General features: G+C 33.6%; 1 protein-coding gene across 2 annotated transcripts in view; it reads left to right on the top strand.

Moving 5' to 3' along the window:
* The window catches only part of LOC133200990 (C-terminal-binding protein-like), a 120,710-nt gene extending 107,528 nt beyond the window's left edge, over positions 1–13,182 (top strand). For both annotated transcript variants that reach the window (XM_061336796.1, XM_061336797.1), the window contains exon 10: positions 11,294–13,182. In XM_061336796.1, coding sequence (XP_061192780.1) covers positions 11,294–11,532 — 239 coding nt within the window. In that variant the 3' untranslated portion in view covers positions 11,533–13,182. The remainder of the gene's footprint in view (positions 1–11,293) is intronic.
* Positions 13,183–13,385: the final 203 nt, after the last annotated feature.

Below are 13,385 nucleotides of genomic sequence, written 5' to 3'. Positions count from 1 at the left end.
ACTACCTATTCCGGTGGACCCCTACCCTCCCCTGTCGGCTGTCACATAGCCCTAACAGATGTCAAATGGATGAAAATTATGACAGAATCCAATTTGTAAGTAACAAATTGATGAAAGTCATCCATTTCTGCTTTTTATACGCCCGTCTTTAGACGGGACGTATTATGTTATGGCGTTCATGTTCATCCGTCTGTCTGTCTGTTAGCTTTTCTTGTGTCCGGCTCATAACTTTAATACTATTAGGCCTAGGATTATCAAACTTTGTCAGCTGATACTTCTTGGGTAGAAGGTGTGTCACGCACTAAAAGTAGGTCGCTCTGACCTTTTATTAAGATGCTATGGCCAAATATGGAAAAATCCTGTCTGGCTCATAACTAGAAAACTATTGGACTTAGAATCATCAAACTTGGCCAATTTACGCATCTTACGTAGAGGGTGTGTCACGACCTATTTCAAGGTCACTGTGACCTTTAAGTGAAATTAAAAAAAAACTGTCTTTTTACTATTAGATTACACAATTCCAAAAATGCAAGAGTGTTGCAGTATGCTTATTAAAAAAATCTTAAATAATGAAAATACTAATTTTTTTTTCATTATATACTTTACAGCAATCTATAACAAATGTAATGTTACAAGAGAAATTCCACCTCTCCCAGGGGTGTAATTATCAAGCACTGGTCAAGGAGAATTTGATAACAGAAGATTGCATGTCAAATTAGAGAGAAATTAATGAGTTTAGTGTGAGGAGCTAACTGGTAGAGCATCTCTGATCAAGCAGGTGTTATCTTTATCTCTTGGGAACTGGGCAAAAAGAATCAGCCGTGTTGGATTAAATAGTTGGCTAGCCTAACTTTTAAAAATGAATTTGGTGAAAAGTAATTAAAACTTATTTGATATTGTATAATAAATTAATTTGATATTGTATAATATAATTAAAACTAATTATACTGGGGGGGGGGGGGGGGATATTGGAATTAATTGCAGCTTAAAACCAGTCTGACATTAAATCTAAAAAAAAAAATCAAGTATTTAAAAAAAAACATGTTTTAATTATGGTAGATAGTCCCTACAAATGTAAAAGTAATGCAGGAACCTTATTAAAAATGTTGCATCAAGATTACACAAGTTTTTTTTTGTTTTCAAATTTAATTTCAGAATGACATAAATATGCATTTTTATTGCACTATAAAGCAGATAGTATGTATAGATCCATTCATCCATTGGGAGTAATGAGTGGACATGCATCCAGTTAAAGATCAGTTAATGAGTTCAGTGTAGGAAGGCTAGCTGTCTCAATCATTTCTTTTAGAGGATCTCTGATCAAGCAGCTCTTATCTGTATCCTTTGGGAATTAGACAGAAGAAACGCTTGTCAGTTTATAGCATGTGTCATTTGATGGTCAGCCTTTTATTTTTAATATTAATTTGATATAGATTAAGTTGTTAAGACTAAATTGATATTGTTTAATAAGATATTTTTATTTAATTTTTTGAAAATATCAACTAATTCCGAGCATCATGTCTCACAAATCTGAAGGGGGGGGGGGGGGGGGGGGGCTGCAGATGGGCATTTGTCAAGCTCCAACACAACCAGTTGAGGATCTATAATGTAATATTTGTTATAATTAATGCCTACACCACAGGAGATGTGTAAACAAATATTATAAAGAATGGAAAAATCATTGAAATCCTTGTATCAAGGTTGACACGATTTTCTTGCACTCTAAACTGTTTATGAAAATTGAACAATATTTGACGGGCGTATCATGCTGTTTGGGGCACTTTATTGAGACTATTGCAATCAATGCACGAAGCATATAATACAAATGAAAAGCTCAAGATAAAGAGACATGTACTCTACAAAATGTAGTCAACTTGCGGACTTCACCGTTTCAAAACAAATGTGCAGTGTATGAGAAACTTACAGAATTGTTTTAAAACGTTAGACTAATGATTTTATGGTCAGTATCCACTTCATCTGTTTTTCACCCAGTAAGATATGGACAAGAAACATGCAAATGGATACAACAAATTGAAAATAAAAAATCCATTTGACGACCATTAGCACTATCCGGTAAGGGGTGACTGAGCCCACAATCTATGGCACACATTTAGTCATAACAGCATTTAAACATGTTAAAATTCATGCTAATCCTGGGTTCCAAAGTTATGGTCGTGAAGTGATTCAACTACTTCATTGCCAGTTGACCTTGATTTTGATTTAAAGTCATGGCCTTAAGATCATTTGTACAACAGCATAATAAAATTTGAACCTTTTTCAATCATTGGTTTCAGGATTATCTTTACAGCCCAAATATTTTAAGTGCACTGCAAGGATTTGCTGGTCCCCTGTAGTAATCACTCTGTCATCAGTCATTCTTCCATCCACAAATTTTCTGGTTTTTTATAATAACTTTTTTTTATGGTTGACCAGCTAAGTTTAATTTTGGTACATTGGTTGAATAGGCAGTAAGGCTTATTTTGATACTAAGTTTGGTTCTTTGTGTCCTCCGGTTTGGAGCTGGGGTGGTGGGGTAGATTCCTTAACTCTATAAAAGAATGAATGGGAAAGAGAGATAACTGTTGAGACTGTTCCTATTGTGAAATGTGAAAGTTGCATTGAGCCCCTTTGGATTAATTAACTTTCCTCTTGAAGAAAATCCAAAGCATTATCTTTATCTGTCACACTGAGGTTAATTAACACCTCTGCCCGCAAGTGAAGTTTATTTTGAAGTTAAGGTCAATTTTGAATGATGTTTACATTCTCTGAAATGGGATTTAAATTATGTTCATACTTTATTTTGGTTAAAGTACTGTACACAATGAGTTGTGATTTAATTGAATTCTAAAATTAAAATTAATATAAAGGTACCTTTTTTAATTATTGTTTTCTTTTCTTTCTTTCTTTTTAGCTCTTCTGAGCCAAAGGCTCAAAGAGCTAATGCTATGGCCATTTGTGCGGTGTGCATAAACTTTTTAGAATATGGGCCATTACTCAAGAACCCCTTGGCCAATTATTGTCAAATTTGTCACAGGGTATCCTTGGCCCAAGGGCTCCCGTTTATACTAAAACTAGGGTTGTGACCCTTAAACAAGGGGAGATAATTAAGAAAATAGAAACAAAAGTACTGGTTGCTAAAAAAATCTTCTTCTCAAGAACCACTGGGCAGATTATCACCAAACTTACACAAAAGGATGAGGATATGTTGTAGATTAAAATTTGCACAAGATTTACCGTGGGGCAAAGGGTGTGGTCTCAAGGTCACTTCAAAGTTGACCAAAAATTACATTTTATTAAAATGTTGATATTTTGCTTACTATAAGGACTAGGATCATCAAATCTTGTCAGTTGATGCATCTAAGGACCTCATATCATGTCAACTCAAAAGTAGGTCAGGGTGACCTACTTTTAAAATTTTGCGGCCATTCTTTTTCAACATGATTTAGAGGCATATTTTGAACAATTTAAGGCCTATGATCATCAAACTTTGTCAGTTGATGTATCTTGGATCCTCGGAGTACGTCAATTAAAAATAGGTCATCTTGACCTACTTTTTGAATTTTTATGGCTAATCTTTTTCAAAACAACTAAGGTCATTAATTCGAATTCTGAGAGGTTTAGAATCATTAAATTTTTGTGAGATGATGCATCTTGGGGCCATAAAACATTTATTAAAAAGTACGTCACAGTGACCTACTTTTATAACTTTGCAGGCATTTGATTTCAAAGTGTTTTAGAGGCATAATATGGACATTTTAAGGCCTATGATCATAAAACTTTTTAAGTTGATGCATCTTGGGTCCTCGAAAAACATCAACTGAAAAGTAGGTCACCGTGACCTACTTTTGAAATTTTATGGCTATATTTAAATATTTAGGGTACTATTTGGCCTAGAATCATCAAAATTTGTCAGTTAATATATCTTGGGTCCTCAGAGTAGGTCAACTGAAAAGTAGATCGATGTGACCTACTTTTCAATTTATATGACTATAATTAAATATTTCGGGTACTTTATTGGCTTAGAATCATCAAACTTTGTCAGTTGATGCATCTTGGGTCTTCGGAGTAAATCGACTGAAAAGTAGGTCACCTTGACCTACTTTTGAAATTTTATGGCTTTATTAAAATATTTCAGGTACTAATTGGCAAAGAATCATCAAAATTTGTCAGTTGATGCATCTTGGGTCCTTGCAGCATGACAACTGAAAAATAGGTCACCATGACCTACTTTTGAAATTTTATGGCTGTATTTAATATTTTCGGGTACTATTTGGCTTACAATCATCAAAATCTGTCAGTTCATGTATCATGGGTCCTTGGAGTACGTCGACTGAAAAGTAGGTCAATGTGACCTACTTTTTAATTTATATGGCTATAATTAAATATTTCGGGTACTAATTGGCTTAGAATCATCAAACTTTGTCAATTGATGCATCTTGGGTCCTAGGAATACAACAACTGAAAAGTAGGTTACCGTGACCTACTTTTGAAATTTTATTGCTTTATTTAAATATTTTTAGGTACTAATTGGCTTAGAATCACCAAACTTTGGCAGGTGGATGCATCTTGGGTCTCAAAGTCTGTCATCTGAAAAGTTGGTCACTATGTCCTACTTTTGAAATTTTATGGTTATAATTTAAAAAAATATTTTAGCTATTAATTGGCTTAGAATCATCAAACTTAGTTGATGCATCTTTGGTCCTTAGAGAATGAAAAGTGATAAGTAGGTCACGATGGTACTCTCAGGTACTAATTGGCTTAGAATCATTTTGGGTTCTTAGAGTGTTTCATCTAAAATGTAGGTCGTGATGTCCTACCTTTGGAATTTCAAGGCTTTATCTAAATATGCAGGATACTTAGAGGCTTCAAATAGAAGTGATAGGTTGTACAGTTTATCAGTAGAGTGATTCAAGGCCCTTGGGCCTCTTGTTTTTTTAGGTCACCTGAGTCACTTAGGTAATCTATTGCTATCTGTTTTCATCTGTCGTCATGCATTGTCCGTCGTCCATCGTGCGTCGTCCGTCGTGTGTTAACATTTGTACATTTTCAGCTTCTTCTCTGAAACCGCTGAACCAATTTCAGCCAATTTTAGCAAATGGCATCTATGTGTGAAGGGAAACAAATTTTGTGAATTTCATGGTCCCTGCCCCTCTGGGACCTGAGGGGTGGAGCTAAAACCACCAAAATTAATGTAATCTTAAAAAAACTTCTTCTTTACTCCTGGACATCAAGCAGTCAAACTGTTGGTATGATTGTAATAAGCATTGAGCCCTCTACCAAAATTGTGAAATTCATGGCCCCAGGGTCAGGGGTTCTGGTGCTAGGGCAGGGCTATATAGATCATATAGTGAAAGTTCATTATTTCTTTGAAAATCTTCTTCTCTACACCTTGGTATTATTTAAACAAATGAAATACATAGTTATGATAAGCAAGAGTGACTCTACCAAAATTATGAAATTCATAGCCCCAGGTTAGGGGTTCTGGTGCCAGGGCGAGGCTATATAGATCATATAGTGAAAGTACTTCTTTTTTTTTTTAAGTCTCTACTCCTGGGTATTATTTAAACAAATTAAATACATAGTTATGATAAGCAAGGGTGACTCTACTGAAATTGTGGAGTTCATAGCCCCAGGTCAGGGGTTCTGGTGCTAGGGCGGGGCTATATAAATCATATAGTGAAAGTGTTTTATTTCTTTGAAAATCTTCTTCTCTTCTCCTGGGTATTATTTAAACAAATTAAATACATAGTTATGATAAGCAAGAGTGACTCTACTGAAATTGTGGAGTTCATAGCCCCAGGTCAGGGGTTCTGGTGCTAGGGCGGGGCTATATAAATCATATAGTGAAAGTGTTTTATTTCTTTGAAAATCTTCTTCTCTTCTCCTGGGTATTATTTAAACAAATTAAATACATAGTTATGATAAGCAAGGATGCCTCTTCGAAAATTTTGAATTTCATGGCCCCTGGATCAGGGGTTCTGGTGTTAGAGTGGGGCTCTATTTATTATATAGTGAAAATGCATTAATGCTTTATAAATCTTCTTCTCTACTCCTTGGTATTATTTAAACAAACTAAGTACATTGTTATGATACACAAGGATACCTCTTCCAAAATTGTGAATTTCATGGCCCCAGGGTCAAGGGTTCTGGTGAAAAGGGATGGGGCTCTATTGATTATATAGTGAAAAAGCAAAATTTCTTTGAAAATATTCTTTTCTGCTTCTGGTTAAAAATCAAAGAAGCTAAGTGTATAGTTATGATGAGCAAGAGTGCTTCTTCCAGAGTAGTGAATTGCATGACCCCTGGGTCAGATGTGCTGGTGTAAGGACGGGGCTCTTGATAATATAGTGAAAATGCATTATTTCTGTTAAATAATCCTGTCTGCTCCTTAGTGTTAAGCAGATAAACAAAGTGATTACTTATGATGAGCAAACTTCTGGTCCCAGGGTGAGAGGCTCTGGTGTTTCCAGAGCTCCAGATAAGGTGCGTATTTGCAGAAATACGCACTGAATTTAACAAAATATGTGTTGAAAATTAAAACTGGGCATACAGGTACACATTAGCAATCGTAAATAAGCATTACACTATGAATATACTGCGTACAATGGATTGAATAATACAAGTATGACTTAGCTAATGATATGAATTGAAGTCAGCTCAGTGTTTGATTCTTTTCAAAACGAAATATTAATTAAAAAGCGTTTTTATAACCTGGAATATTCTAGTTATGGCGATGACGATTTCCAGTTCGGGAGAAAGAATTCAATGATTTAGACTACAATCAATTTCTTTATATAGAAAGACTACGCACTAGGCATAGTTACTTTTAAGCACACAAAGCTTGTATCGTCTATATAAGACGATATTGTTTTGTAATAAGTGTAATACACAAGTAATGGAAAACAATGTTACCTGTAAAACAATGGATAGTTGGAGAAAAAAGGGTCCTAGCCGGAGAAAAAAGTTTATACTGTAATGCTATCATGTTGTCAAAGAGTACATGATGTGTAAAAAAGCAGTGAAGACCATATTAAAACCATATCGAAAAATGACCTCTGTTAAAATAAACTGCTGTAGAAAGACATTACACATAAATGTAATTGAATTTAACGATTAGGAGTTTTCTTCGATTCTCTAGAGTTTTCTATGGTTCTCTGTTTAGTATGACGGTTTCACACGGTTTTTACATAACATTTTTTATGATGGTTTGATTGTCAATTTCTGATTTCTCTTGTTTTTTTTTCTATTGCTCCAATATCATCTTAAATGGAGAAAAAAAATCATGTGCCTTGGGTTACTTTACCTACTGTATGATCTTCCTTGTAAAAAAAAAAATGATTCTCAGGTTTAGTAAAAATCTTTTTTGCATTTTTCAAAATTTATTTATATAAATACAGGAACTGTCCTTTGCACTTTTTTCTTTCCCCTTTTAAAATACTTTTATTTTGATAACAAGCTCAAATTTACAATAGATGTCAAAACATTAATATATAAACAAAATACTCTTAAATCATTTTGCTGAATAACAAAATCTTCATTGATTTGAAAATCGGGGAGTAAATACACTTTGGGCTAAAAAATTATCTGGAGCTCTGTACAGTTTCTCGAGGGAAGGGGGGGGGGGGGGCTCTATTGATAATATAGTGAATCCGAGTAAAAATGCATCATTTCTTTAAAAATCTTCTCTCTGCACCTGGCATATCAGAGGCAAAAAGAGTAAAAGTTTTAATAAGGAAGGGTATTTTACCAGATTTTTGAACATTTTTTTCAGGACCCTAAGAGAAACGATGATAAAAAGTCTTCTCAAGAACCAATGGGCCAGAAAAAAAATTAAACTTATATGATTTACATGAAAGTCTTAGGTAGTGTTGGTTTTAAATTGTTCAAATCATAGCCCCTGGGGGTGGGGGTGAGAGGCACAGTAGGGAAACAAAGTTTTATATTGAAATATGTAGAAAGTCATTGAAATATATAGGAAAAATCTTTAAAATCTTTAAAAATCTTCTCATGAACCACTGGACCAGAAAAGTTGAATCCTATGTAAAAAAAAAAAAAAAAAAAAAAAAAAAAAAAAGCTCCCTGAGGTAGTATCAATTCTAAATTTTTTAAATCATGGGCCTCAGGGGTAGGACTGGCCACAATAAGGAATCAAAGTTTTACATTGAAATATATGGAGAAAAACTTTAAAAATATTTTCCTCCTGAGCCACTGGACCAGAAATAAATGAAATGTGTGAAAGCATCATGAGGTAGTGTAGTTTCTAATTGTTTAAATCATGACCCCCACTGTACTGTGGGTCCATAATAGGGGATCAAAGTTTTACATTGAAGTATATAGGGGGAAAAATCATTAAAAATTTGTTCTTTTGAACCACTGGACCAGAGAAAAAAATGACACTTATGTGAAAGCTTTCTGACATATTATTTTAGATTCTAACTGTTTAAATCATGGTCCCTTGTAGGATGGGGCCACAATAGGAGCAAAAGTTTTACATTGGAATAAATAGGAAAAGTTTTTAAAATCTGAAAAGTTGAAACTTAATGTAAAAACTTTCTAATAATGATAATGTTGATTCTAAATTGTTCAAACCATGGTCCGAGGGATAAGATGGAGCCACATTTGGGGAAGTTTTACATTGGACTATGTAAGAAAACATTTTTTATACCCCCGTTCAGAAGGAGAGGGGGTATACTGTTTTACCCTTGTCTGTCTGTTTGTCTGTCTGTGTGTCCATGTGTCTGTCCTTAACAAATTTTCATCACAGTTTTCTCAGCAACAACTCATCACAGATGATTGAAATTTTAGCACAACCTTTGTAAAGGCATGCCATATGGTGGGATTCATTTTTGTTCAAATCCAATGTCAACTTCCTGTTTGTCCGTGTGTCTGTCCATACCAAATTTTCATCACAGTTTATTCAACCACTACTCATTGCAGATGCTTGAAATTTTAGCACCATCTTTGTTTAGACATGCCATATGGTGGGATTTTGTTCAAATCCGATGTCAACTTTCTGTTTATATGTGCATCTGTCTGTAACAAATTTACGTCGCAGTTTTCTCAGCAACTACTCATCACAGATGATTGAAATTTTAGCACACTCTTTGTTTAGGCATGCCATATGGTGGAATTCATTTTTATTCAAATCCAGTGTTAACTTCCTGTTTATCCGTGCATCTGTCCGTACCAAATTTTCATCACAGTTTTCTCAGCAACTACTCATTGCAGATGCTTGAAATTTTAGCACAATCTTTGTTTAGGCATGCCATATGATGGGATTCATTTTTGTTGGAATCTGATGTCTACTTCCTGTTAATCCATGTGTCTGTCCATAACAAATTTTTGTCGCAGCTTTCTCAGCAACTACTCATTGCAGATGCTTGAAATTTTAGCACAGTCTTTGTTTAGGCATGCAAATGGTTGGATTCATTTGTGTATGAATTTGATGTCAACATGTGAGTGTATATTAATTCACATCAGAGCAGGGGTATTACTAGTGAGCATTCGCTCACAGACTTCTTGTTAAAATGTTCTCTCAAAATATTGAAAATTGTAAATTACTGTATTTCTCCCTTTCCTCCGATCGTACTAGTAGTCGTAGCAGAGTCATAGTTGTAGTTTAGATGCAATCAGAAAAACAATGCTTAGACATTGACGTTTAGAATATTATAATACAAATTCATGAAATTTTTTTCAACTGACTGAAAAGAGATGAGTTTAATATTCAGCATGAACATGTTTGATGGTGTCTAGTCAATTTGAATCCTACTCTTTTCGAACTGTAGGATAAGAGGCCCTAAAAATGTAATTGTCACATTTTGTTTAAATTTAAATTTTTATATCAAATTCAAAAAGAATTTTTGAAATTGTTTGTAAGAACACCTGAGCTGAAAGCTCAAGTGAGATTTTCTGATCACCCATTGTTCGTTGTCTGTCTGTCTGTAAACTTTTCACATTTTCAACTTCTTCTCAAGAACCACTGGACCAATTTTAACCTAAGTTGGTACAAAGCATCCTTGGGTAAATGGGAGTTTAAATTGTTAAAATGAAGGGCCAAGCCAAGCAAAAATTGACATTAGTTTTCACCTGAAAATAGCATATATTGATTACTATCACAAATATTTACATCACTGGCCCGAACTTTTTGTTTCATTATTTTAAATTACACCATACTTTCAACTGATCAGTACTAAAGTCATAAAAGTTTGTGATATAAGAAAATATTTTGTTGCTTATTTAGATTTTTAATACCAACAAATATATTTTTAAGTGCAAAAAGGTCGTTTAATAATTTACAGGCATCAATTTGAAGGATTTTTATTAATCAAACTGTTTTACATAAAATAAGATTATATTTATTGTCATGATTACATTTGGTAAAATGCGATGAAGGTTAAGGATATCCGATCCTCAGCCAGGAAGGATAATTCGTAAATTTATTATTTTATTTAAAAAGTCTCAAAATAAAGCTTGAAATTGAAATCTTTTTGTGAAACAATTTTATTTATATACATCTTAATATGATTCAAGGTTCTTTGAAGTCTTTGAAACAGTCTTGTAAAAAGTTGACATTTATACCCCATAAAAATAAAAGATTAATTCATTTTTAGAGAAATCTAATTTCCTTTAGTCTAGCATTATATACCACTGCTTATTAGCATGATATGAAATTAGATGTGATATGTGATGTCTAGCAATGATAGCACAAGCTTTTTTACACTATGCATTATATGACAATTGAAGAAAAAAGGTGAACTAAAATACTGTACAAGCATAAAAAGATGCAATTTTCTCCAAATGTCTGGATATCTATTTTTTTGTATCCTAAATTATATTTGTGGATCAATTTTCAATTAGAAAATGCATAGCTGGTGTTTTTATTCGCATTTCCTGAAAATATATTTGAGATTTGATAATTTTCCGTATATTATATGATGAACTATAATTATTAACTTTGAAGAAATTCCGTGGGTAAATTCACGTTAAAATGGGAAATCAGAGACATTTTTGTGAGCATTTTCAATTACTTAAAAGCTGATTTTCAAAGTGATTTACCTAAATGTTACAATTTAAGTCCAAAAAGGTCATGTTAATTGTACATAAGCTCAGTAAGATGCACACTGACCCCCAATTTTCTTTGCAATTTTGAGTCATGCTTTATGAGTAGTTATCTAAAATATACTTCTCAAAAAATCCTTGATATAACTGATATCATGAGTGACATACCTTAACAAAAATATTTCTTCTACCTAGTAAAAGGTGCGAGAATTTCAAGTAGATTTGTCTTTTGCAGGCACAGTGCGCCCCCCTTTTGGATTCCCAGGATACCCTGAGGGCATGAATGGAGCAGGATACCCTTTCCCCAACCCTGCTGCAGCAGCAGCTGCAGCTGCTGCCAGTCTTGCTGGTGTCCACTCTACCACCATAGAACACCCATCTGTATCCCACAGTACTCCTCACTCAACCCCCCACAGTACTTTGTCAGAAACCGCCATTCACATGGGAAAAGCAGAGTCATCAGAGGTTCACTAACACCGTCAAAAAGTTTAACAGAGATCAGGAGCCACCTGTATGGAGATCTACCTTAATGTTTTATTCCCATTGTCATAAAGGTTGTTAGAAGTCTGCATAGATTGATGAAAGTACATGAAAATTTATTGATCTGGTAAACAAAGATGTTGTTATTTTTTTTTCTCCAACACTGGATCATGTACCTTGACTACTCTTGATTACAAAGTGACTACTAAAGGAAGTGTCTGGGTTGGAGAAATCACTGAGGAAAGAAAACATTCTGGACAAATTAAAAATGTATCTTTAGCTTGACGGAATTTTACTGCAAAATGTTTAGGAAAACTATAGGGGGAAAAAGTAAGACTTGCTGAAGATTGCATTCCAGAGCACCAATACTGGGAGAACTGTGGCAGTTGAGACTTGAATCTCGTCTCATGAACAAGGCCATTACATAGCATCACTCCATCATCATCCTGATAAACAGTGGAAGAACCATTATAACACAGAGATATTTTTGTAGTATTTCAATCAAAGACATCATAGATCATAGAGCAAGTGACAGTGTATAGAGTAATTATGTGTGTTTGTGTGATTGAGGTTAGAGGTTACATGTGGTTTTTTTTTTTTTTTTTTGGTTTTTTTTTTTTTTTTGTTTTTTGGGGTTTTTTTTCTTTTATTTCTTTGTGTTGACAGTAAGAAATAGATAAAGGGAATCACTAGGGACAGCCAAAATCACTTTGTTATATCTGTAATTCATTATTTCCAAGAAATATCTGATTTAGTCTAAACTTCTTGATGACAAAATATAAATTTGTTGTGGGCAAGAATTCCCTTTATGCAAACTTCTGTGTATTTTTTTTGTAACAGTAATAAAGCTTTAATCAGATGGTCTTTTAATGCCAAGGAAAATATAATATGTTTAGATTTGCAAGATTTTTTCTTTGCATATTAACAGTAACCTAAATCCTGTTTTAAAGGAGCCGACTGGGATTTTCATTGCGCAATACTGTGCACAGAATAGGGAAATAAAGCTAATTTACATTTTTAAGCAATCATTTAAAAAAAATATCAAATTTAAGAGGATTAAGAAATTACAGATAAAAAATTGATTTACACTTTTAAGAAATAGTTTTTTAAACATTTTTTCAACTGATAGGTAGATAGATGTTGTTAAAGTGTGTTTATGATGTTATGATTAACTGAAGTTCTTTAAGAGGGGGCCATCAAAAAGTGTTAAAAGAAAAAGGATAAAACATACACTCTTGAAATTTTTAAAACACAGGAATTGAAAAGACACTTTTTTGTTGTTATTTTCTATGTAAAGTCCTAGTTACCTGTGATATTTTGTAGCGCTCCATAAAAAAACGTAAATTTCCGAAAAGTTTGACATTTTGAGATCTCCCCTCTGGAAACCAGACTGTGTAATTCTGTTTTTTGCAAATATTGTACAGTATAATTTTTTTCATCACATATTATAATTTGAGCATAAAGTCTTTTAAAATATTTTTGTAACTTGCCTTGAAATGTGAAAAAACATGTCCCCATACAATTCTATAGTAAATGTAACTGTGTTTTGAGATGGTCCTTAAAAATACCTAGATGATTTGTTTTCTTGAAATTTTTGCATGTACACTTGAAATCAGTGTAGGCTATACATGATACAAAAGTAAAGACTTTTTCTGTTGTAGTTTTTACACAATAAAACCCCAGTCAGCCTCCTGAACCTAGGTTTTTAGTGAACTTTTCTGGTCACTTGTTGTCTGTCTGTCCATCTGTTAACTTTTCATACTTTCAGTGTCTTCTCCAGAAAAACTGGATCAATTTCAACCGAACTTGTCACAAAACATTCTTGTATAAAAGGGGATTCAGATTTA

The sequence above is a fragment of the Saccostrea echinata genome, unplaced genomic scaffold, assembly GCF_033153115.1.
Source record: "Saccostrea echinata isolate AGI-Se365-2 ecotype Australia unplaced genomic scaffold, CSIRO_AGI_Sech_v1 ptg000042l, whole genome shotgun sequence".
Classification (NCBI taxonomy): Eukaryota; Metazoa; Mollusca; class Bivalvia; order Ostreida; family Ostreidae; genus Saccostrea; species Saccostrea echinata.
Note: the sequence above shows the minus strand (reverse complement) of the source record. Positions and strands in the feature narration are given on the sequence as shown.